At 43.7% G+C, this 26,279-nt stretch overlaps 1 protein-coding gene across 3 annotated transcripts in view; it reads left to right on the top strand.

The window, feature by feature from the left end:
- The first annotated feature begins 7,268 nt into the window (after positions 1 to 7,268).
- Positions 7,269 to 26,279, top strand: part of LOC122209506 (integrin alpha-X-like) — a 46,503-nt gene continuing 27,492 nt past the window's right edge. Inside the window, exons 1-14 of one of the 3 annotated variants that reach the window (XM_042921390.1) lie at positions 7,269 to 7,427; positions 7,961 to 8,066; positions 11,464 to 11,567; positions 11,860 to 11,930; positions 12,083 to 12,197; positions 13,568 to 13,698; positions 13,831 to 13,961; positions 14,204 to 14,357; positions 14,666 to 14,816; positions 15,024 to 15,097; positions 15,518 to 15,647; positions 15,757 to 15,899; positions 16,085 to 16,225; positions 16,318 to 16,527. In XM_042921390.1, coding sequence (XP_042777324.1) covers positions 7,394 to 7,427; positions 7,961 to 8,066; positions 11,464 to 11,567; positions 11,860 to 11,930; positions 12,083 to 12,197; positions 13,568 to 13,698; positions 13,831 to 13,961; positions 14,204 to 14,357; positions 14,666 to 14,816; positions 15,024 to 15,097; positions 15,518 to 15,647; positions 15,757 to 15,899; positions 16,085 to 16,225; positions 16,318 to 16,527 — 1,695 coding nt within the window. In that variant the 5' untranslated portion in view covers positions 7,269 to 7,393. Of the gene's footprint in view, positions 7,428 to 7,960; positions 8,067 to 11,463; positions 11,568 to 11,859; positions 11,931 to 12,082; positions 12,198 to 13,567; positions 13,699 to 13,815; positions 13,962 to 14,203; positions 14,358 to 14,665; positions 14,817 to 15,023; positions 15,098 to 15,517; positions 15,648 to 15,756; positions 15,900 to 16,084; positions 16,226 to 16,317; positions 16,528 to 26,279 lie in introns of all 3 variants that reach the window. The other 2 variants (XM_042921391.1, XM_042921389.1) reach the window with 2 other exon arrangements.

Raw genomic sequence — 26,279 nt, 5'->3', positions numbered from 1 at the left:
AGAACTCACTTCCTTTCCTCCTTCACTTGACTCTTGTCTCAGCTTGAATGTCACTTCCTCCAGATCCTCCTGAATGCCTAGCCAAGAGAAGCTTCACCTCTCATATGCTGTCAGTAACCTGTTTTTTTATTCCTGGACACTGTACATTCCTGGAGTGCAGGAACCCCTATGACAATATCTGGAACACAGAGCAAACAATTGCTGAATATATGTGTTTGGTGAATAAATGAATGAATGAATGAATGATCTTGGTTTTCCTGGCTTCCTGTTCTTGTTCCCTCCACCAGAAGACAGAGCTCTCAAAAGTCTGTTTCCCTACAGCACAATGCATTTCTTCAGGACCATATAGTATCTGGCTATATGTAACTACTTCACATTTTCTAAATCTTGAGAGAATGAATGGATAATGGATAGACTATACATAGAAACAGAGCTCTGACCCATAATCTGTAGCAATCAGCCCAAGAAACCCATCCAGTAACTATAATAAACAGCCCAAGAAGCTGGTTTGCCACCTGTAAGTCAGACTTGTAGGAAGTCAGACCTTTAGCAACTGGTCCAGGAAGCCAAACAATAACCCCTGTAATAATTGGCTCAAAATGACCAGGGCTTGATTAATAACTGACAGCTTCCCTAATTTTTGTTGCTGTATCCAACTTAGGCCCAACCAGGAAAAGCCAAATATGCTCCCCTAACCAATCAAAAGATGTTCTGCTTCCAGTTAATCCACCTCCAGCTTCCCTGGGCCAACAGCCTCCAGTCAGGGCACACCTGAAAACTTCCTTTTTTATGCCATAAAGCCTAGCCTCTCTTCCTCCCTTGCCTTTGGGTATTTGTCAAAATGCAAGTGACGGTGGCTGAATTTCTTGCTAGAGCAAGCTCTGAATAAATAGCCTTTGCCTATCAACAGACATTTTGTTGGTCTTCATTTATTTTCTCAATCCTCTGGTCCAGCTACTACAATTAAAAAACAAACAAACAAACAAACAAACAAACAAACAAACCACAATGATCTCCTTTCCAGTTTCTCTGTGGGCATTACCATTTTGGCACAGACTTTGAACAACTGCTGAAATGGGTCTCCTTATCTGCCCCCATCTCTTGTTGCCCATTGAAGTTCCAAGGCCCCTCTGAGTAAACATGAATTGAATGCATTGATTGCCATGTTCTTCCATATATATATTTGCCTGTTGAGAATGATCTTGTTATTGGGTGTTGTATGGAAACCAATTTGACAATAAATTGTATTTAATATAAAAAAAAGAGAATAATCTTGCTACCAAGCCAAGAGTAAGATACAGAAGCTAAGCCTGATGACCCAGCCTTACCTCTGTTCTCTGGAATTCTCCCTCCCCTAATTCCCACAAGCATCTCCAGCCCAGCCCCTCCCATGTGCAGCACAGCTGCTGTGCTTGAGCCTCTATTAAAGTCAAGGCACCAAAAAAATGATGGAAAAAATTTTTTGAAAAGGATATAATATTTGTAATTGACAAATACAAAGAAACATCAAAATATTGGAAGGAAAACCAGAACTTTGAATACCTTTCTTGCACTTACTTTTTCATTTAGAATTTTTTTTGAGTCACAGAGTGGAGTAGGCAGAAAGCCACTGTGTTTTCTGATTTAAGAGCATCTTGATTTATGTGTTACAGTTCAGGTGTAATCAGCCCATTGTTCACGCTATTTTCCATCGTATTTTGAGGGGTGTGCTGACCAGACTCTAGCTCAGACAGGGCTGGAGAAGTCCTGCCCTGAAAGTCAATTCAGTTCTCATTAAATTCTTCACACCTACCCATTGAGGTGGATATTATTGTTCCTATTTTGCAGAAGAGGATACTGATGATTAGTGAGGTTATGTTAACTTGCCCAAGGTCAGTCAAGGCTTCCTATAGCTTGGACTCCAGCCCAGCTTTTCCTGCTCATCTTTGTGAGTTGAATCTAAGGCTGGGAATTGAGGCAGCATTATGGAGCCTTCAGATGGAAAGTATGAATGTTCCCTCCAAGGGAAACCCAGAAGAAGGTAGGTCAGTCATCAATATTCAGCCCCTATCCACCTTACTCTGACCACCTCATTTCTGCTCTCTTTCCTCTTCTCTGTCTTTCCTTTTCTCAATGAATTATCTTTGCTTCTCATTTTCTCTTCTATTTCACAGAACTTAAGTGCAAATTAAGTACTATGTTCCTCTAATTCCAGCTAAATCATTTGCCAGCAGTGGGAGTTAAAGGACAACCATTTGATTCTCCAAGGGGTTTTTGCCAATGTATGTACAGAAGCCAAGCCAGTGTTCCTTCCTTTTCCCTTCACTGTTGCCCCAGGCTTTTCCTCATCCACCAGACACACGTTTGCTGTGTTCCCTAACATTCTTCTACTTATTTCCTACAGCATTTACTCAACCTAAACAAATACCTGTTGTATCCAAAATTTGCCCCAATTCATTAGTTTGCCTCCTAGAAAGGCTGCTTTTGCCTTGTTCTGAGGCAGCCTTCGATTTATACAACAATTGGGGGGATCCCAGGTTATCTGGGCTGAACGCTTGGTCTATCACCTTCAAATATGTGCAGATTTCCTTTCCACATACCCATCCACCCCACTTATCCATTCATCCACTCATCCTCCCATCTACCCAGCCACCTGCTCATCTGTCCACACACAAACTCACCTACCCTCTTATCACCCAACTATCCACATACCCAACAGACATGTTTGACCCCTGGTTGTATCTACTCTAGGTCTAATGGCCATCCTTGGAGAAAGAAAGAGAAATGAGTGTCTGATCTCAATGAGCTGTCATTGAGAGGGTGTCACTTTTTATTCTTCACTAAGGAAAACTGTGAATTCTCACCCTTATCCTCAACTTATAACAGCTATAGCAACAAACAGAAGCAAGTGCTATTTCCCAGGCACATAATTGAGGTGCAACAGTGACTGAGACCAGAACTGTTGGATGTTCTGTACAAAAAGGCTTGTTCCCTTGACTGGGATTAGCTCTGCCCTTCTTTAACTTCATGCAGGCACCAAGTATTGATTGGGTGCTTCCTATGTGTCAGGTGTTGTGCTGAATGCAGGGGATAGAGGACCAGAAGGATACAGTCCTTATATTGAAGAAGTCTATAGTCTCTATACCAATCCCTGGTGTATAAAAGCACCACCCCCCAAGAATTTCCTTCTGAGATTCACCAAAGCAGAGCTAATCACTTCCTCCCTGAGCCACTCAAATTATTCTGCTATCTAGTAAAACTTGTGATTTGAATGTATCAGAATATTGTTTCCCTTGTAGGGTATGATCTCTTAGAAGGCCAGCACCCTTTCTTGCTTGTTTTGCTTCCCTAGCAGCCAACCCACAGCCTGGATCACACGAGAAGCTCCTGTGTGTGGGATGAATGGTTGAGTGAACAAATACTGCCCCGGCAGCAGATGGGGTAGAAAGGAGGAAGTAAGATCATTAACAGTGTGGTCAAGACTCCAGTGCCTTGATATCTGTCTTTACCTTGTACTAGCTGGCAACTTGAGGCAAATAACTCAACTTCTCTGTGCCTTAATTCTGCATCCATAAAATGAGGATAATAGCAGCTCCCCACCCCCATAGGGCTGTTGAGAAGATTCAGTGAGCTAACAGACATAAAGGGCACGTTACGTTAGTATTACTCAGTTCTTTTTTTCTGCCATAAAGATGTTATTACCCTATGCCTGCTTCTCACTTCCATGTCCCAAACTTCCCAACCACTGGCTAAAATCCTCTAGCGTTCTCAAATAATCGATCACAACAGAATTCCATGCCCACGGCTCCTGGAGTGTAGGGAGAACCAGTTGCTTTTGGAAAGCAGCCTCTTCCTGAGAACCTGAGTATACATGTGTGTATTTCTACACTATAGAGTTAAATAAATTGTTTTGGGGTGCCTGGGTGACTCAGTTGGTTAAGCGTCTGACTCTTGGTTTCAGCTCAGGTCATTATCTCACAGTTCTTGGGTTTGAGCCTTGGGTCAGGCTCCATGCTGACAGTGCAGAGCCTGATTGGGATTCTCTTTCTCCTTCCCCCTCCCCTTCTCTCTAAAAAAATTCTGTTTTGAGAAAATTTGGTGGTGAGGTGGCCAATTGTTCATCAAAGAAAGAGAAGTGAGACAGAGTGCATATGGTAAGAAGAAGGGCAGAAACTCTAGGGAAAATCCATTCAGGCCTCATGGGTAAGTGTGGGGGTGGAAACAGACTGAAAAATACCAAAGTTTCCACCCACCAGATTTCTGTTCCCTTTCCATGGAAAAGAAACAACCCAGGAAACAGACCCAAAATTATTCAGTTCCACTTAGTTCAGGTAAATCAGACCTGAATTAAATCAACATCTGTCCTGGTTTCTCCATTTCCCATCCTTGCTCCAGTATGTGACAGATCAGAAGCAGCACCTCCTGCCCCACCATCCTACCAGAATCTTCTTCAGTCAGTATATCTAGTCTCAGGGACAGAGCAGAAACTTATTGAGTGAGGAATTCCAGCAGTGAGAAAGGCTGGCTGCCTCCAAACTTCCCCAAACCCTCCCATTCTGCTCTTGACTTCTTCCACCGGCTCAGCCTTGGCTCTGAACAACCTACAGGTGTCAGATGGACAGAGTTGGATGTGACTGACTCATGGTCCTACTGGGCTGAGGAGATTAGGGAACTTGGGTATCCACCCTTTCCTTGCTTATATTATGCTCCTCAGCTGCCATCCTTTTTCTGGAAGTGTCACAACATGATTCACTGGAATGAAAAGGGGCTGTGAGTTTTAGAAACCCTAAGTTCCTATCTGGAGGCTCACTGCCTTCATGGATGGCTTGAATTAAGGACACATCCTGTTCTACACTTTTATGATACAAGTTATCTTTGTTAAAGGTGAGATGTCTTACCTTGCTTGGCTTTTCCTGAAGTATCATAGAAGTATGTTGGTCGGCTTGAAAGAAGAATTTAAGTCTTAGTTGTCCAATATTCTTGTTTTGTGTACCTCATCCATCAAGAGTGGAACCCAAGCCCTGGAAAGGCCAGGATTCAAGGCACCTTCAAAGGCTTGGTGGCTCTCTTGTACTTACCCTGTCTGTGAGTCCAGTCCTGAGTCTTCTAGACATCTCCTGGCTTGAGTTATTTCTGGCTTGCCTTTTATCTTGTCTGAAATCTGGGTCACTTCTTTCTTTTTATTGGGTTTCTGTGTCTCCATTTCCTTCTCTTTCAATTTTTTTTTCATCTCCAAGAATTCCAGGGATTTTCTCCAGTCATATTGTATCTGAGGTCCCTACAAGGCTGCTTATCTTCAGGTGGCATTAATGCCCACATTACTCACTCCCAGCTCCCTCCCCCCCCCCACTAACCTGGCACTGCCACCTCTAGGGTCCTTGATAGCCTCTGTTGCCATATCTGGGGACTTCTTCATTTCTCACCTCACTTGACATCTGGCAGCTTGTGAAATTATTTACATTCCTCTCCAGGTAGCCCTTTCATGATACCGTTTTTTTCTCCTGGGCTCCTTTCTCCCTCTTTGAGAACTCCTTCCTTCTCAATATTTCTGGGCTTCTGCTCTGCTGCTAACACTGGTTTCCTTCCCCTCTTCCACCCATCTTTCTCTTCCCTCTTCACACTCCCACCAGGATCTCATTCAGCACTTCTGATGGATCCGAAACCCAGAATTGTCTCCTGAGCTCTAGCCCCATTCACTCAACTGCCTCTAGGACATCTTCTCTTGGAAGGCCTTCAGGCCCCTCTTACCTAACACAATAATCACCAGAGCATAGTACTCATAATAGCCAATGACAGAAGCTCATATACATTTTTATCAGCATTTCATACTAATTCAACTTTCCCAGAAACAAACAATAGGAAATGTGTACTTTTAAAGTTTTAAAAAATGTTTATTTATTTTTACAGAGAGAGAGAGAGAGAGAGAGAGAGAGAGAGATTGAGAACACGAGTGGGGAGGGTCAGAAAGGGAGAGAATCCCAAGCAGTCTCCATGCTGTCAGTGCAGAGCTTGATGCGGGGCTCAAACTCACAAACCATAAAATCATCTCCTGAACTGAAATTGAGAGTTGGATGCTTAACTGACTGAACCATCCAGGCACCCTAGGAGATATGTAGTTTTATTATCACCCTCATTTTGTGGAAGAGGAAACTGGAGCCTAGAGAGATTGAGAGCCCAAGCTCTTAAAGACTAAATTTTGGCTTTCTAAAAACCGTAACTATCCTAGTCCATTGTCCCTCCCTTCCTCCAAGTATGCTCAGGGACCATCACCAGTGTCTTCCCCTTAGAGACCAGTCAGCCTCCAGCCCATCCCCATAGCCACTAGCTCACCCCACAGGGCCCCATTACCTCTCTCTTAGCTGGTCTGTCTTCAGCTAGTTCTCAATGAAACCATGCCCCATACTGCTCCTCTTTCTAGCTTTCTAAAATGTAAATTTGAAGATTTCAGTCTTCCCAATTTGATTCAATGCTTCCCTCTGCCCTCAGGATAAAATCAACATACCTTAAGGGGGCTTTCCAGACTTGGGGCCTGCTTCCCCTTCTCCCCTTCCTCCATGGCACTGACCTCATCTCTTGTCACTTCCCACCTCCCACTCTCTGGTTTACCATCACTGGTTTCCCAAGAGGTCCTCCAGTCTCATGCCTTGGTCACATTTGGCTACCCCTTCTGAAATATGCTCCCCTATAGTCAGTTGCCTTCAAAACTCAGCTCAAGTGCCAGGAAGCCTTTTCAGAAATAGACACCCTTCTAAGTGGGTAAGGTACTCTGTGGTCAATGGGCTTCTCATCTCATAGCAATACCTTGCTCTTTGCACATTTTCCTTCTCTACTGACCCCAGGGCTGGGCCTTCTGGTTTGTGTTTTATCTCTTTGCTAATAGAGAGTTGCGTAATTAGCCTCAAATGAGGCTTGTTGAGTAAATGACTAAATGCCCACTCCATTTTCCTCCTAAGGTCCAGATGCTTGCTTCTTAGCCCAGAGGTTTCCAGGCCTGAGAGTACCCACCAGAGTCTCCATTAGGGCCCTAAATTGACCCTGGCATCTGCCTGTTTTCCCTCCCCAGGCTAAATGAAGTTTCAAGGTCAAGAGGAAACTTCTGCCTGTACAACTAGAGAAGCTAAAGAGGTGAGGCAGGGAGGGGATTTGCATTCACTTAAGTCTAGTTTGGTAAAGCAAAAGAAGCAAGCCATCTCTGGTTAGAAAGACTCTTGGACCCAGGATGTGTGGGCTACCTCAGCCCCTTTCTCTGTTTATTTTAGTCCTATTCTCCGCCCTCCACTTCTGAGTCATGCTGACAACTTCCCTCTCTGCTTCTATTCTCCTGACTACCTCTCTGCTCACTGGCCCCTCTGTACCTTTGTCCAGTTCCCTCAGTGGCTGAGGAACTCAGAAGCCCATATCTTACCTTCCAGTCATGACCATGATCAGGACCTTCCTCCTGTTGATGGGTAAGTGGCGGGCTCCAATGAAGAGACATGAGAGCATTGGGGTCCAGATAGGGAAAGAGCTGAGAATGTATATGTTTTGGACGCAGACATTAGGGGAGGGATCTGGAGTTACACAGGGCTTGGTATCTGGAGTTTTTGGAGGGAGAGGGAGGGGACAGTTGCCTGAACAATCTAGAGATTTCCCAAGTAGGTAGAACAAGTCAACCTTGTGCTCTGTTCACAATGTCACCTTGGCCCAAGTTTTCCTGGACTCTTTCTCCTAGAAGCCCCAGGGTGGCAAAGGAGTTAGAGTCTGGGTGTTTCTCTGTGAAAATGGAGAATTGAAACATTCCAGCAGGCCAATGAGTGAAGAGCTGTCTCTGGACTTCCTGCAGGAGAGAAGCAGGACTGGGGGAAGCCTGAGCCTAAGAGTTCAGAAGTCCAGGAGACATTAGGGCATTGGACCTGGAGAGGAGAGCAGGTCTGGGGTCTGGGGAGATGGAATAGGAGGAAGACCCTTCTTCAGAGCTTCTCTTCTCACCTCCCTTTCCCAGGCTTGGCTTCTTCTCTCTGTTTCAACTTGGACACAGATCAGCCAACAACCTTCCTTATGGAGAGTGCTGGGTTTGGATACAGTGTGGTCCAGTATGCCAACTCCTGGTGAGGACTGGGTGGTGACTGGCTTTTGGTTCTCATCAACTCCTTTCCATGCACAAAGTCCTGTCCTTCCCCATGATTCTCTTCTCCAGTGCCCGGTGTAGAAATTCTCTTAGGGATATGAAGAGTTGGACTGAAAGCAGGTACTGTCTTGCCATCTTGATGATTACAACTAACATTTATTGAGCACTTTCTAAGTGCCCAGCACTGTGCCAAGCATGCTTTATGTGGTCACTGATTTATTTTATTTAAAAATTTTGAATTTAAATTCCAGTGTAGTTAACTTATAGTGCTATATTAGTTTCAGGTGTAAAATAGAGTGATTCAAAATTCCATACATCATCTGGTGCTCATCACAAAAAATGCATTCCTTTTAATTTATTTGTTGTTTAATTTATATCCAAGTTAGCATATGGTGCAATAATGATTTCAGGAGTAGATTCCTTAATGCCCCTTACCCATTTAGACCATCCGCCCCTCCCACAATGCCTCCAGTAACCCGCTGTTTGTTTTCTATATTTAAGAGTCTTTTATGTTTTGTCCCCCTCCCTGTTTTTATATTATTTTTGCTTCCTTTCACTTACGTTCATCTGTTTTGTATCTTAAATTCCTCATATGAGTGAAGTCATATGATATTAGTCTTTCTCTGACTAATTTCTCTTAGCATAATACCCTTCAGTTCCATCCACATAGTTGCAAATGGCAAGGTTTCATTCTTTTTGATTGCCCAGTAATACTCCATTGTATTTATATACTACATCTTCCTTTTTCTTTCAATGTATGAAGTTTATTGTCAAATTGGTTTCCATACAACACCCAAGGCTCATCCCAAAAGGTGCCCTCCTCAATACCCACCACCCACCCTCCCCTCCCTCCCACCTCCCATCAGCCCTCAGTTTGTTCTCAGTTTTTAAGAGTCTCTTATGCTTTGGCTATACCACATCTTCTTTATTCATTCATCTGTCAATGGACATTTGGGCTCTTTCCATACTTTGGCTATTGTTGATAGCGCTGCTATAAACATTGGGGTGTATGTGCCCCTAGAAATAGCACACCTGTATCCCTTGGATAAATACTTTGGATAAATAAGGTACTTAAATTTTTAATTTTTTGAGGAACCTCCATAATGTTTTCCAGAGTGACTGCACCAGTCTGCATTCCCACCAGCAGTGCAAAAGAGATCCTCTTCCTCTGCATCCTCGTCAACATCTGTTGTTGCCTGAGTTATTAATGTTAGCCATTCTCACAGGTGTGAGGTGGTATCTCATTGTGGTTTTGATTTGTATTTCCCTGATGATGAGTCATGTGGAGCATTTTTTCATGTGTAGGTTGGCCATCTGGATGTCTTCTTTGGAGAAGTGTCTATTCATGTCTTTTGCCCATTTCTTCCCAGATTATTTGTTTTTTGGGTGTTGAGTTTGATAAGTTCTTTGTAGATTTTGGATACTAAGCCTTTATTTGATATGTCATTTGCAAATATCTTCTCCCATTCCATTGGTTCCTTTTTAGTTTTGCTGATTGTTTCCTTCGCTGTGTGGAAGTTTTTTATTTTGATCAGGTCCCAATAGTTCATTTTTGCTTTTGTTTCCCTTGCTTCTGGAGACGTGTTGAGTGAGAAGTTGCTGCAGCCAAAGTCAAAGAGGCTATTGCCTGCTTTCTCTTTGAGAATTTTGATGGCTTCCTGTCTTACATTTATGTCTTTCATCCAGTTTGAATTTATTTTTTTGTATGGTGTAAGAAAGTGATCCAGGTTCATTTTTCTGCATGTCACTGTCCAGTTTTCCCAGCACCATTTGCTGAAGAGACTGTCTTTATTCCATCGGATATTCTTTCCTGCTTTGTCAAAAATTAGTTGGCCATACATTTCTGGGTCCATTTCTGGGTTCTCTATTCTGTTCCATTGATCTAAGTGTCTGTTTTTGTGCCAGTACCATACATAACAAATGCACTCCTTAATCGCTATCACCTATTTAACCCATAACCCTACCCTCCTTCTCTCTGGTAACCATCAGTTTATTCTCTGTAATTAAGAATCTGTTGCTTGGTTTCTCTCTCTCTCTTTTCTCCTTTGTTCATTTATTTTGTTTCTTAGATTCCACATGAATGAAATCATATTTCTGACTTATTTCACTGACTTATTTCACTTACCATTACACTCTCTAGCTCCATCTATTTCACTGCAAATGGCAAAATGTCATTCTTTTTTATGGCTGAATACATAAGATTCCTGTGACGACTAAATTAGTACTCACCTAGAAATGCAAATCAAAGCTACACTGAGATATCATCTCACACCTGTCAGAATGGCTAAAATCAACACAAGAAACAACAGGTGTTGGCAAGGATATGGAAAAAAGGATCCCTCATGTACAGTTGGTGAGAATGCAAACTGGTGCAGATATATATATATATATATATATATAATATATATAATATATATATTATATATTATATATATATATATATATATATATATATATATATATATATAGTGTGTGTGTGTGTGTGTGTGTGTGTGTGTGTATCCCACATCTTCTTTATCCATTCACCAATTGACATTTGGGCTGCTTCCATATCTTGGCTATTGTAAATAATCCTGCTATAGACACAGGGGTGCATGTATCCTTTTGAGTTAGTATTTTTGTATTCTTTGGGTAAATACCCAAGAGTGTGATTGCTGGATCATACAGTAGTTCTATTTGTAGCCCTTTGAGGAAACCATACTGTTTTCCACAGTGACTGCACCAGTTTGCATTCTCACCAACTGTACATGAGGGATCCTTTTTCCATATCCTTGCCAACACCTTTTGTTTCTTGTGTTGATTTTAGCCATTCTGACAGGTGTGAGGTGATATCTCCATGTAGTTTTGATTTGCATTTCTAGGTGAGTACTAATTTCGTCATCATAATAATCTTATAAGATAGGTAAGAATCAACTTTTCAGGAAATATTTATTGAGCACTTACTACTAAAGGAGCCAGACATATACAGGAGAACAAAACAGACAAAAATCCCTCCCATGTGTAACTTAAATTGTTATTAATCTCCACTTTGCAGATAAGGACTTTGAGGCTTAGAGATGAAGCAAACTTGCCGAGTGGCAGTCTGGCTCCACTGTCCATATTCTTTAAAAAAAATTTTTTTTTAACGTTTATTTATTTTTGAGACAGAGAGAGACAGAGCATGAACAGGGGAGGGGCAGAGAGAGAGGGAGACACAGAATCTGAAACAGGCTCCAGGCTCTGAGCTGTCAGCACAGAGCCCGACACGGGGCTCGAACTCACGGACCTCGAGATCGTGACCTGAGCCGAAGTCGGCCGCTTAACCGACTGAGCCACCCAGGCGCCCCATCCACTGTCCATATTCTTAACTTCAGTGTTCTTTGTCTTCCTCCCCCCAGGGTGGTGGTTGGAGCCCCCCAGGAGATAAAGGCTGCCAACCAAACAGGTAGCCTCTACCAGTGTGACTATAGAACGGGCAAGTGTGAGCCTATCCGCCTGAAGAGTGAGTCACTGCCTCTCCCTGGGACCCAGGTCCAAACTCCTATGCTCTGGGGACCTGGGGGGAGCACAGAAGATGCACTTCCCAGTTCCAGCTCTGTCTGCAGACCCTCACCCTCAGACAAGCTTCCTGATGCCTTCATAGCCTCTTTGTCCATCACACCCCTTACCCTCATGGCTTAAGACCTGAAAGCCTCCTTCACTTTCCAGACCTCCTTGTCTTGCAGGGTTGAGGTGACCCCTGCCCAGATCTTACACAGATCTGAGGGTGACCATGCACATATCTGTCCCCTCAGTCCCCCCAGAAGCAGTGAACATGTCCTTGGGCCTGTCCCTGGCAGCCTCAACCAACCCCTCTCAACTGCTGGTGAGTTACCTGGGTTGCAGAGCTGTCCTGAAGGGAAGAATGGGGACCTGGGGTTAGTGGGGCTGGGGACCTTGGGGAGTGTGAAAATACTGGGTTGGAAGGATGGAATGGAAGCAGGGACAGCCCCTCCCATCAGACACCTCTGTCCTTAGGCCTGTGGCCCCACAGTGCACCATACATGCAAGGAAAACATGTACTTGACTGGGTTCTGTTTCCTGCTGGTTTCCCCTTCCTGGCAGGCCCAGAGGCTCCCGGCTGCCCTGCAGGGTGAGTGTTGGGGACTACTGGTTTCTTTGAGGAGCCCACACACTTGTGATTGGGAGTGTAGTGGGCCAGAGACACTTTTGCCAGAGTGGATAAAAAAGACATCTGGAAAAAATATGTACTGGATAGTATAGCAGTTCCAGACATGAGTTGGGTAGTCACTGTATGCTTTCACATCTTGCCACATTACTGTTCCACTTTTCTATGACCTAACCCTTTTGGAGCTCCAGTTTCTTCATTTGTGAGATGGGGGTAATGACACCCAACCCTGAGAGTGACATAAGATGATCCATGGCCAAGGTTTAGCACATAGTGAGGGCTCAATTAATGTTAGCTGCTATTATTTTTAGGGAGAAGGGAATTTATTTTCAGTCAATACACCCTGGGGTATAACCAATTTGTGTAACAGAATGGGAAAGAATGATGAAGGCGCAGACAATCTGAGCAGTGTGTGTATGTGTGTGTGTGTCTATGTACATGGATATATATATGTGTGCATATATATGCACATGCATATGTGCCTGTATGTATATTTACATGAGTGTATATATATGAGTATGTGTGTATATGTGTGCATATGAGTATGCATGGGTTTATTTGTGTATGTATGTGTATGTGAATAGGTATGCATGAATGTATGTGTGCACACTAGGCCCCTCCCTGGTTTCACATTTCCACTGAAGCCCTTGGGGAAACTGACGTCTGGCCACTGAATGGAGTTCTCTTCTAGCACTTCCTAGACTTTGCCCATAGGAATCTGGGCTCCCATAAGAACACCCAGGACACCACTGTCTGGTGGGAACCTCTGGAATGAAAGAGGGAGGCTGGGAGGTCTCTTCTTGGAGAACTGGGAGAGCTTCCTCTTTTTGACCAATTTTGAATACACTCAGGAGGGGAATAGGGGCCCATATTTAAGCTGAGAACAGAACAGAGCCAGTGTGTGGTTATTTCCAGGGATGACATTAAAAATATTTAACAAAAGCACAGTTTGGCATTGACTAATGAGGACAGATTCTGGCCAGGGGCTGAAGCAGGCTCCTTTCATTGCTGGATCATGGGGATATGGGAGAGGGAGTGGGATAGGGTTTGGGAGAGGGGCACAGACAGCCAAGGTAGAAGGAGGGGCTCCCCGTTTCTTACCATCTGGATTGGAGGAACTTCACTTTTTTATCACCTAGGCTGACTACACAGGTGTGAGAAGCTGAATCACAGATATAGCCTCTTTAGGGACTTAAGGAGGCCAAAGGACCCTATTCTAGGCAGGGCTTAAGGAGGTCCCTGGGTTGGGGGGCAGTGAGTTCTTGTGGCCAGGATGCTGAAGTCCTGGGCTCTGGGAGTGTTCCTTGGAGAACTGGTGCCACTTCCTTTCTCAGAGTGTCCGAGGCAGGAGCAGGATATTGTGTTCCTGATCGATGGCTCAGGGAGCATCTCCTTCAGAGATTTTACCAAGATGTTGAATTTTGTGAAGGCTGTTATGAGCCAGTTCCAGAGACCTAGCACCCAGGTGTGTCCTTGGGGGAGGGAAGGCAAGTGTGCAGGGGCCCCGTGGGAGGTTTGTGGGTGGGGTGCCTGGGGTTTTGGTCAAGTGGCCTTGGCTCCCAGCCCCCTTCAATTCTCCCAGTTCTCTCTGATGCAGTTCTCCGACCATTCCCGGGTGCACTTCACTTTCAAAGACTTCATATACAGCTCAAACCCACTAGGCCTGTTGGATTCTGTATACCAGCTGCAAGGGTTCACTTACACAGCTACAGCCATCCAAATGGTTATGTGAGTCCTCCCTTCTCCCGGGTCCTTCCCCAAAACATCTGGGTCTTCCTTTAGGCCTCACCTATCTCCATGAGAGAGGGACAGGCTGGGACAGAAATTCAGCCTGTGGTCTCCTCACCAAGCTGGGGGCCTACAGGTGGGACTGGGACCTCCAAGAGAAAGGGTCAACAACTTGTTCTCAAAAGGCATAAGGGACCAGTAGCAGTTCTGTTCACAGGTCTCTGGATCTTCTTCTCTGACAGAAATCAACTGTTCAGTGCCTCAAGTGGGGCCCGAAAAGATGCCTCCAAGATCCTTATTGTCATCACTGATGGTCAGAAAAAAGGAGACCCCCTGGGTTATGAGGATGTTATCCCTAGGGCTGAAGCTGCGGGTATCATTCGCTATGCAGTTGGGGTAGGATGTGGAAATACCCTCCCACCGCTTCCTCCCTTCACTTCCTCTTAAAGCAACTTCCCTTTCTAGGACAAAAACCTCAGCTCTCTCAGCTTCTACTACCTTCAATATGAAAGCTGTGTTCCAGCCTGGGGACCCTGATCCTTTTCTTTAAATTCCCTGATGTTGTCTGAGCCTCATTTTTCTCATCTGTACACTGAGTGTAATATTATTGACCTTGTGGCGTTATTGGGGGATATGCACCCAGCATGTGGCAGGCATATTAAATTTATTATTATTTTCACTGAGTTGGTCTTTGTTGGGGACAGGTGGGATTGGCTTTTCAAAATCCACATTCCCGGAAAGAATTAAATGACATTGCATCAAAGCCCTCCCATGAGTACATTTTTCAAGTGGAGAATTTTGATGCTTTGAGAGACATTCAAAAGCAACTGAAAGAGAAGATCTTTGCCATTGAGGGTAAGTCAGAGATGAAAGTACTCACTTTAGAAGCCATAACCCATAAATGCTTTCCCTTCTTGGACCTGGACCCACTTGTCATAGCCACCAATTCCTCCCTTTGGGTATTAATGTCCAACATTAGATCGTCTAAAGCTGAGATGTCCTTTTCAGACTTGGTAAAGCCTGTATTTCCCCCTGGAACCCAGGTGTCATGTCTTCTTCCAGGTACGCAGACCATAAGCAGTAGTTCCTTTGAATTGGAGATGTCCCAGGAGGGTTTCAGCGCTGTGTTCTCACCTGTGAGTGGGGCCATTTTCAGGCCATTGATGTAAGAGGTAGGGAGTGGTGGGAGGAGGGAAGGTAAGGATAGGTGTTAGATGAATGAGTGGAGAAAGAGAATTCCAAATAATAAGTGGAGTCAGGGGGCACCTGGGTGGCTCAGTCTGTTGTGTGTCCAGCTCTTGATTTTGGCTCAGGTCATAATTTAGCTGTTTGTGGGATTGAGCCCTGTATTGGGCTCTGTGCTATTGGCATGGAGCCTGCGTGGGATTCTCTTCCTCCCTCTCTTTCTGCCCACCTCCTTCTCGTTCTCTCTCTCTCTCTGTCTCAAAATCAGTAAACATGAAAAAAGAAAAGTGGAATCAGTGGTAGGCATTGCTTTAAATAGGCTGTCTGTTTTTGACTCAAACCTGCTTAGCCCTGGAATCCTTTCCTCCCAGGATGGGCCAGTTCTGGGGGCTGTGGGGAGCTTCAGCTGGTCTGGAGGAGCCTTCCTATACCCCAAAAATATGAACCCCACTTTCATCAACATGTCTCAAGAGAATGTGGACATGAGGGACTCTTATCTAGGTGAGAAAGGGCTGTGATTGGGGGCACAGGAGGGAGATGAACTGCCTGGGAAGGGCAGGAGCTTGGGGAGTAGGGAGGAAGCTTTTATGCTGAGGTCTGCCCCCCTCAGGTTACTCCACTGAGCTGGCATTTTGGAAGGGGGTGAAGATCCTGATCCTGGGGGCCCCCCGCCATCAGCATACTGGGAAGGTTGTTATCTTCACTCAGGCATTCGGGCAATGGAGGCCGAAGGCTGAAGTTGCAGGCACCCAGGTTGGATGTAGAGGAAGCCAGAGTGAAACACGAGGGTGGCAGGGTCTCCAGGGGCAGAGAGGGAGGAGAAGGGGTTTTGGGATCCATGGGGGAAGTCCCTGGTGACTGGGGAGAGGAGGGACCTATCCCAGAAGGGGATGCCTCTGACAGAGGCAGGCAGGATGACTTCACACTCTATCCTCCAGATTGGTTCCTACTTTGGGGCCTCCCTCTGCTCTGTCGATGTGAACAGAGATGGCAACTCTGACCTCGTCCTCATTGGGGCTCCACATTACTACAAGCCAACTCGGGGGGGGCAGGTGTCCATGTGCCACTTGCCCCTGGGGGTAAGTGTCTGATGAGACCTGGGCTGGGTGGGACCTGGGTGTGGGGTGGAGGGGTTGCCTGGTTGGGTCCTGACACTTGTTTTGTTCTGCAGAGGGCTAGATGGCAGTGTGAGGTCATTCTCTGTGGGGAGCAGGGCCACCCCTGGGGCCGCTTTGGGGCAGCCTTGACAGTGCTGGGGGATGTGAATGGGGACAAGCTGACAGATGTGGCCATTGGGGCCCCAGGAGAGCAGGAGAACCGGGGTGCTGTCTACCTATTTCATGGAACCTCAGAACTGGGCATCAGCCCCTCCTACAGCCAGGTAAGGACTGGTCGCAAATTCTGTTGTTACAACCACCTCCTCCTTGCTTCTCCCTGTCTTCTGCACTGCCACCAAGAAAATTCTCCTTTCCCTTAACTTGCTTCCTTTGCCTAGCCCTGGGCACCTTGTAGGCAGCAAGGAAAATCTGGAACTTTAGATAAGGACACATTGGTATGTTCCCTGTTTCTATGAGGACTTGATTCTTTTTTTTTTAATATGAAATTTATTGTCAAATTGGTTTCCATGCAACACCCAGTGCTCAACCCAACAGGTGCCCTCCTCAGTACCCATCACCCACCCTCCCCTCCCTCCCACCCCCCATCAACCCTCAGTCTGTTCTCAGTTTTTAAGAGTCTCTTATGTTTTGGCTCCCTCCCTCTCTAACTTCTTTTTTTTTCTTCCCCTCCACCTTGGTCTTCTGTTAAGTTTCTCAGGATCCACATAAGAGTGAAAACATATGGTATCTGTCTTTCTCTGTATGGCTTACTTCACTTAGCATAACACTCTCCGGTTCCATCCACATTGCTACAAAAGGCCATATTTCATTCTTTCTCATTGCCACGTAGTATTCCATTGTGTATATAAAATTTCTTTGATCCATTCTTTATCCATTTTCTTTATCCATTCATCAGTTGATGGACATTTATGTTCTTTCCATAATTTAGCTATTGTTGAGAGTGCTGCTATAAACATTGGCGTACAAGTGCCCCTATGCATCAGTACTCCTGTATCCCTTGGGTAAATTCCTAGCAGTGCTATTGCTGGGTCATAGGGTAGATCTATGTTTAATTTTTTGAGGAACCTCCACACTGTTTTCCAGAGCGGCTGCACCAGTTTGCATTCCCACCAACAGTGCAAGAGGGTTCCCGTTTCTCCACATCCTCTCCAGCATCTATAGTCTCCTGATTTGTTCATTTTGGCCACTCTGACTGGCATGAGGTGATATCTGAGTGTGGTTTTGATTTGTATTTCCCTGATGAGGAGCGACGTTGAGCATCTTTTCATGTGCCTGTTGGCCATCTGGATGTCTTCTTAGAGAAGTGTCTTCTGCCCATTTCTTCACTGGGTTATTTGTTTTTCGGGTGTGGAGTTTGGTGAGCTCTTTACAGATTTCGATACTAACCCTTTGTCCGATATGTCATTTGCAAATATCTTTTCCCATTCCGTTGGTTGCCTTTTAGATTTGTTGATTGTTTCCATTGCAGTGCAGAAGCTTTTTATCTTCATGAAGTCCCAATAGTTCATTTTTGCTTTTAATTCCCTTGACTTTGGAGATGTTTCAAGTAAGAAATTGCTGCTGCTGAGGCCAGAGAGGTTTTTTTCCTGCTTTCTCCTCTAGGGTTTTGATGGTTTCCTGTCTCACATTCAGGTCCTTTGTCCATTTTGAGTTTATTTTTGTGAATGGTGTAAGAAAGTGGTCTAGTTTCATCCTTCTGTATGTTGCTGTCCAGTTCTCCCAGTACCATTTGTTAAAGAGACTGTCTTTTTTCCATTGGATATTCTTTCCTGCTTTGTCAAAGATTAGTTGGCCATACGTTTGTGGGTCTAATTCTGGGGTTTCTATTGGATTCCATTGGTCTATGTGTCTGTTTTTGAGCCAATACCATGCTGTCTTGATGATTACAGATTTGTAGTAGAGGCTGAATTCTGGGATTGTGATGCCTGCCGCTTTGGTCTTCTTCAAAATTACTTTGGCTACTCGGGGCCTTTTGTAGTTCCATACAAATTTTAGGATTGCTTGTTCTAGCTTCGAGAAGAGTGCTGGTGCAATTTTGATTGGGATTGCATTGAATGTGTAGATAGCTTTGGGTAGTATTGACATTTTAACAATATTTATTCTTGCAATCCATGAGCACGGAATCTTTTTCCAATCCTTTATATCTTCTTCAATTTCCTTCATAAGCTTTCTAAAGTTTTCAGCATACAGATCTTTTACATCTTTGGTTAAGTTTATTCCTAGGTATTTTATGGTTCTTGGTGCAGTTGTGAATGGGATCAGTTTCTTTATTTGTCTTTCTGTTGCTTCATTATTAGTGTATAAGAATACAACTGATTTCTGTACATTGATTTTGTATCCTGCGACTTTGCTGAATTCATGTATCAGTTGTAGCAGACTTTTGGTTGCATCTATCAGGTTTTCCATGCATACTATCATGTCATCTGCAAAAAGTGAAAGCTTGACTTCATCATTGCCAATTTTGATGCCTTTGATTTCCTTTTGTTGTCTGATTGCTGATGCTAGCACTCCCAACACTATATTAAACAACAGCGGTGAGAGTGGACATCCCTGTCATGTTCCTGATCTCAGGGGGAAAGCTCTCAGTTTTTCCCCATTGAGGATGATATTAGCTGTGGGCTTTTCATAAATGGTTTTATGATGTTTAAGTATATTCCTTGTATCCTGACTTTCTAGAGGGTTTTTATTAAGAAAGGATGCTGAATTTTGTCAAATGCTTTGTCTGCATTGATTGACAGGATAATATGGTTCTTACCTTTCTTTTATTAATGTGATGTATCACATTGATTGATTCGGGAATGTTGAACCAGACCTGCAGCCCAGGAATGAATCCCACTTGATCATGGTGAATAATTCTTTTTATATGCTGTTGAATTCGATTTGCTAGTATCTTGATGAGAATTTTTGCATCCATATTCATCAGGGATATTGGCCTGTAGTTCTCTTTTTTTGCTGGGTCTCTGTCTGGTTTGGGAATCAAAGTAATGCTGGCTTCATAGAATGAGTCTGGAAGTTTTTCTTCTGTTTCTATTTTGGAAAAGCTTGAGAAGGATAGGTATTATCTCTGCTTTAAATGTGTGGTAGAACTCCCCAGGGAAGCCATCTGGTCCTGGACTCTTATTTGTTGGGAGATTTTTGATAACCGATTCAATGTCTTCGCTGGTTATGGGTCTGTTCAAGTTTTCTATTTCTTCCTGTTTGAGTTTTGGAAGTGTGTGGGTGCTTAGGAATTTGTCCATTTCTTCCAGGTTGTCCAGTTTGTTGGCATATAATTTTTCATAATATTCCCTGATAATTGCTTGTATTTCTGAGGGATTGGTTGTAATAATTCCATTTTCATTCATGATTTTATCTATTTGGGTCATCTCCCTTTTCTTTTTGAGAAGCCTGGCTAGAGGTTTGTCAATTTTGTTTATTTTTTCAAAAAACCAACTCTTGGTTTCATTGATCTGCTCTACAGTTTTTTTTTAGATTCTATATTGTTTATTTCTGCTCTGATCTTTATTATTTCTCTTCTTCTGCTGGGTTTGGGGTGTCTTTGCTGTTCTGCTTCTATTTCTTTTAGGTGTGCTGTTAGATTTTGTATTTGGGATTTTTCTTGTTTCTTGAGATAGGCCTGGATTGCAATGCATTTTCCTCTCAGGACTGCCTTCGCTGCATCCCAAAGCATTAGTATCGTTGTATTTTCATTTTCATTTGTTTCCATATATTTTTTAATTTCTTCTCTAATTGCCTGGTTGACCCATTCCTTCTTTAGTAGGGTGTTCTTTAACCTCCATGCTTTTGGAGGTTTTCCAGACTTTTTCCTGTGGTTGATTTCAAGCTTCATAGCATTGTGGTCTGAAAGTATGCATGGTATGCTTTCAATTCTTGTATACTTATGAAGGGCTGTTTTGTGACCCAGTATGTGATCTCTCTTGGAGAATGTTCCATGTGCACTCAAGAAGAAAGTATATTGTGTTGCTTTGGGATGCAGAGTTCTAAATATATCTGTCAAGTCCATCTGATCCAATGTATCACTCAGGGTCCTTGTTTCTTTATTGACCGTGTGTCTAGATGATCTATCCTTTTCTGTAAGTGGGGTGTTAAAGTCCCCTGCAATTACCACATTATTATCAATAAGGTTGCTTATGTTTGTGATTAATTGTTTTATATATTTGGGGGTTCCCGTATTTGGTGCATAGACATTTATAATTGTTAGCTCTTCCTGATGGATAGACCCTGTAGTTATTGTATAATGCCCTTCTTCATCTCTTGTTACAGCCTTTAATTTAATTCTAGTTTGTCTGATATAAGTATGGCTACTCCAGCTTTCTTTTGACTTCCAGTAGCATGAATGGACCTGACCTCCTCAGGTCTAAAATGAGTCTCTTGTAGACAGCAAATAGATGGGTCTTGTTTTTTTATCCATTCTGATACCCTATGTCTTTTGGTTGGAGCATTTAGTCCATTTACATTCAGTGTTATTATTGAAACATATAGGTTCAGAGTCATTGTGATGTTTGTAGGTTTTATGCTTGTAGTAATTTTTCTGGTCTTTTGTGGTTCTTGCATCATTTCACTCACAGAATCCCCCTTAGGATCTCTTGTAAGGATGGTTTAGTGGTGATGAATTCCTTCAGTTTTTGTTTGTTTGGGAAAACCTTTATCTCTCCTTTTGTTCTGAATGACAGACTTGCTGGATAAAGGATTCTCAGCTGCATATTTTTTTCTGTTCATCACATTGAAGATTTCCTGCCATTCTTTTCTGGCCTGCCAAATTTCAGTAGATAGGTCTGCTACTATTCTCTGCTACTGTCTACCTTTGTAAGTTAGAGCCTATTTAGCATTAGCTGCTTTCAGAATTTTCTCTTTATCCTTGTATTTTGCCAGTTTCACCATGATATGTCATGCAGAAGATCGATTTAAGTTATGTCTGAAGGGAGTTCTCTGTGCCTCTTAGATTTCAATGCCTTTTTCCTTCCCCAGATCAGGGAAGTTCCCAGCTATGATTTGTTCAAGTACACCTTCAGCCCCTTTCTCTCTCTCTTCTGGAATTCCTATTATAAGGGTATTGTTCCGTTTCATTGCATTTTCACCTCATAGTCGTGGATTTTTTAATTTCCCTTTTTCTCAGCTTCTTCTTTTTCCATAGTTTTATCTTCTAATTCACCTATTCTCTCCTCTGCCTCTTCAATCCGAGCTGTGGTCGCCTCCATTTTATTTTGCACCTCATTTATAGCATTTTTTTTTTTTTTAGCTCTCATGACTGTTTCTTAGTCCCTTGATCTCTGTAGCAATAGATTCTCTGTTGTCCTTTATACTTTTTACAAACCCAGCGATTAATTTTATGATGATTATTCTAAATTCTTGTTCTGTTATATTGCTTAAATCATTTTTGGTCAATTCATTAGATGTTGCTATTACCTGGAGTTTCTTTTGAGGAGAATTCTTCCATTTCATCATTTTGGATAGTCCCTGGAGTGGCGCAGAACTGCAGGGCACTTCCCCTGTGCTGTCTGGAGTAACTTGAGTTGGTGGGTGGGGCCACAGTCAGACCTCATGTCTGTCCCCAGCCCACCGCTGGGGCCACAGTCAGACTGGTGTGTACTTTATGTTCTGCTCTCCCAGGGGCAGGACTCACTGTGGAGTGGTGTGGCCCCTGTCTGGGCTACTTGCACACTGCCAGGCTTGTGGTGCTGCTTTGATGGGATCTGGCATATTAGCTGGGGTGGATCCCCTAGGTGTACAGGGGTGGGAGGGGCAGGCTTAGCTCACTTTGCTATCAGTGTTCCCCTGCACAAGGGGCCCTGCAGCACTGGGAGGGAGGCAGGCAGACCCGTCGAAGGGATGGATCCACAGAGGCACAGCATTGGGTGTTTGCGTGGTGCAAGCAATTTCAGTGACAGGGAATGGTTCCCTTTGGAATTTCGGCTGGGGGATGGGAGGGAGAGATGGCGCTGGCCAGTGCCTTTGTTCCCTGCTGAGCTGAGCTCTGTCTTCCAGGGCTCAACACCTCTCCCTCCTGGTGTCCTCTCGCCCTCCTGCTCTCTGAGCCGAGCTGGTGACTTATAACATTCCAGATGTTAAGTCCCACTGGCTGTCAGAACTCACGCAGTCTGGCCCCTCCACTTTTTCAAGCCAGACTAGGGGATTCCACCTTGCCAGGCAGGCTGCCCCTCCACCGTCCTGGCTCCCTCCCACCAGTCCGTGTAGCACACACCGCCTCTCTACCCTTCCTACCCTCTTCCGTGGACCTCTTGTCTATGCTTGGCTCCGGGGAGTCCGTTCTGCTAGTCTTCTGGCGGTTTTCTGGGTTATTTAGGCAGATGTGGGTGGAATTCAAGTGACCAGCAGGACGCAGTGAGCCCAGTGTCCTCCTATGCCACCATCTTCTCCTGTGTAAATCTAGGACTTGATTCTTGAGTGAGCTCTCTATCCAGACCTGTTAATCCCCCAGCAGCTTTACAAGGTACATAAGCCAGGCATTAGCAAACCTATGTTAGAGATGAAATCTGGGGCATGGAGAAAATCAGTGATTTGTCCAAGGTTTATTGTGGATTAGGAATGGTGATGAGGGAGGCTTCAATTTCCTGACTTCTAACCCAGTGCTGGCTCTCTTGGTGGCTCCCTGTTGCCAGTTTAGGTTGGGCTGCCTCTGTGTGCCTGTCTATTCACCCCTTCTCCTTTGATGCTTTATGACTATTTCCTCATGTCATTAGTAATCCTGCCAAATATCTGTCTAGGCAGGAGTACTTCATCCTTGGGGCAGGTTCTCCTGAAAAGGGAGGGTTTCTTCTCATGGCAAAAGTTAAAGAAAGCCTCAATTAAAAAATAGGCAAAGGATTTGAATAGACATGTCTCCAAAGATGATATACAAAGGACCAATATGCACATGAAAAGATGTCAAACATCATTAGTCATCAGTCATCAGCAAATCAAAACCACTGTGAGATACCATTTCACAGCCACTGGCATGGCTAGAATAAAAAGATAGATCATAAGTAGTGTTGGTGAGAATGTTGAATGTTTGGTATCTGTAAACACTGCTGGTGTGAATGTAAAATGCTGCAGCTACTTTGGAACACATCTGGCAGTTCCTCAAAAGGTTGTACGTAGAGTTACTGTATGACTCAGCAATTCCACCCAAGAGAATTGAAACCTTATGTCCACACAAAAAGTTATACATCAATGTTCATAGGGGCATTATTCATAATATCCAAAATATGGAAATAATCCAAATATCCATTAACTGATGAGCAGATAAATTCTGTTGTAAATAAATACCTATATGATGGAATATTACTTGGCCATGAAAGGAATGAAATACTAGTATTTGCTACAACATGGATGAAGCTTGAAAACATAATGCTAAGTAAAGAGAAGCCAGAAACAAAAGGGCACATATTGTATGATTCCATTTATATGAAATGTCCAGAATAGGTAAATCCACAGAGATAGAAAGTAGATTGGGGGTTGTCAGGGACTGGCAATGGAGGAAAATGAGGAACATGGGTGTGGGTGATAAGGGGTATGGGTTTTCTTGGGGGGTGATCAAAATGTTCTAACATTGATTTGGTGATGGTAGCATAACTCTGAGAACATCCTAAAACCACTGACTTGTATGCTTTAAAAGAGTAAATTGTATGGTGTGTGAACTATATCTCAAAAAGTTGTTACAACAAAAATGTCAAAGAAGGTCTCTACAGTTCTGTTACTTCCCAGCTACATGGTCTTAGTCATTACAATCTCTCTGTGTTCAGTTTCCTCATCTGTAAAATGGTGATAATAAGAGAACCAACCTCACTTGGCTGCTTCTGTGAGGATTAAATGAGTTAGTACATATAGAGTACATACATAGTATAAATATACACATGTGCCTGGCATATAATTGGTGTTACAGTATTATAATCAACTATTGTTAATACAGTTTAACAATGGGAGGGGTTCTAAATAACTTGGAATTTTTTTTTAAGTTTACTTATTCATTTTGAGAGAGAGCAAGAGTGAGGGTGTGCTAGTAGTAGAGGGGCAGACAGAGAGAGGTAGAGAGATAATCCCAAGCAGGTTCTGCATTGCTACAAGCTAGCAGATCATGACCTGAGCTGAAATCAGGAGTCAGACGCTTAATCTACTGACCCACCCAGGCGCCACTAAAGAACTTGGAAGTTTAAGAAGAGGGTGAAAGGCTTTGTTGACAATAACACCAGATGTCAAGAAACTGCATTCATTCCACACCACCTGTTTAACTTCACGTTGCTACAGCTGCTTAGAAGCATATCTATGAAAAATCTCAATTGCAAATATCACTTGAGTTATACCCAAGAGGGTATAAGGACTCTAAGAGGAGACCTTTCCAGATTTGCTGGCCCACCATGATTTTCCTCCTTCCCACCATGATGTATCCCACAACATACTTGACTGGGAAGGACTTACCCTGTTCCCACTGGGCCCCACACAAACCTGAGGATATGGTGGTAAGATCAGTTTTCTTGAGCATGAAGCCATTTGACTGGGTTTGTATATCACTTCCTGCCTCTTCCTTTCTAGACACCCTTAGTAATTGGTAAATTACTCTTTATTTAATATGACTATGCTTAATGTCTTCCAGTCCCAGCAGTGTCCAGAGATTTTAAAGGACACATTCTTCAAGGGATTTGTCATTACAGGGGCAATGGAAATAAAAGAGAAGGAATGCACAGGGGAGGCAAGTTTCCAGAGCATTTTATTATGGGTACAGCCACTTCCCATCCCTTGTCCTCTGAAGAGATATGGTCGCCCTTGGGAGCAAAAAGGGGCCTTGGGCATGGTGTCAGAGGATCTGATTTCAGATATGGAGCTGATCTCTTAAAGGTCATGTGGCCTTGGCACTGTCTGAAAAGTAGGAGGTGGGGTCAGATGAGCTCTGAGGTCCCATTTAGCCCTAATACTCATCATAATCAGTAACTGACTAGTGACTTTTCCAGGTGCTGTTCAAAGAACTATATGCATTAATTCATTTACTACTCACAGCTAAACTCTGAGGTATTATTATCCCCATATGAAGCATGAGGAAACTGAGGCACAGTAAGATCAGATCCTGGCCCAAGGCCTCATGCTCATGAGTGGAGGCTCCATAATTGAACCTGAGACTAAGTAAATTAATGAATGAATGAGACCCAGGTCGCCAGGCCAGCCTTTCTTTTTTTTTTTTTTTTTTTTTTTTTTTTTTTTTTTATTTTTTAATATATGAAATTTACTGTCAAATTGGTTTCCATACAACACCCAGTGCTCATCCCAAAAGGTGCCCTCCTCAATACCCATCACCCACCCTGCCCTCCCTCCCACCCTGCCCTCCCTCCTACCCCCCATCAACCCTCAGTTTGTTCTCAGTTTTTAACAGTCTCTTATGCTTTGGCTCTCTCCCACTCTAACCTCTTTTGTTTTTTTTTTTTTCCTTCCCCTCCCCCATGGGTTTCTGTTATGTTTCTCAGGATCCACATAAGAGTGAAACCATATGGTATCTGTCTTTCTCTGTATGGCTTATTTCACTTAGCATCACACTCTCCAGTTCCATCCATGTTGCTACAAAAGGCCATATTTCATTTTTTCTCATTGCCACGTAGTATTCCATTGTGTATATAAACCACAATTTCTTTATCCATTCATCAGTTGATGGACATTTAGGCTCTTTCCATAATTTGGCTATTGTTGAGAGTGCCGCTATAAACATTGGGGTACAGGTGCCCCTATGCATCAGTACTCCTGTATCCCTTGGATAAATTCCTAGCAGTGCTATTGCTGGGTCATAGGGTAGGTCTATTTTTAATTTTCTGAGGAACCTCCACACTGCTTTCCAGAGTGGCTGCACCAATTTGCATTCCCACCAACAGTGCAAGAGGGTTCCTGTTTCTCCACATCCTCTCCAGCATCTATAGTCTCCTGATTTCTTCATTTTGGCCACTCTGACTGGCGTGAGGTGGTATCTGAGTGTGGTTTTGATTTGTATTTCCCTGATAAGGAGCGACGTTGAACATCTTTTCATGTGGCCAGGCCA

Source organism: Panthera leo, chromosome E3 (assembly GCF_018350215.1).
Source record: "Panthera leo isolate Ple1 chromosome E3, P.leo_Ple1_pat1.1, whole genome shotgun sequence".
Classification (NCBI taxonomy): Eukaryota; Metazoa; Chordata; class Mammalia; order Carnivora; family Felidae; genus Panthera; species Panthera leo.
Note: the sequence above shows the minus strand (reverse complement) of the source record. Positions and strands in the feature narration are given on the sequence as shown.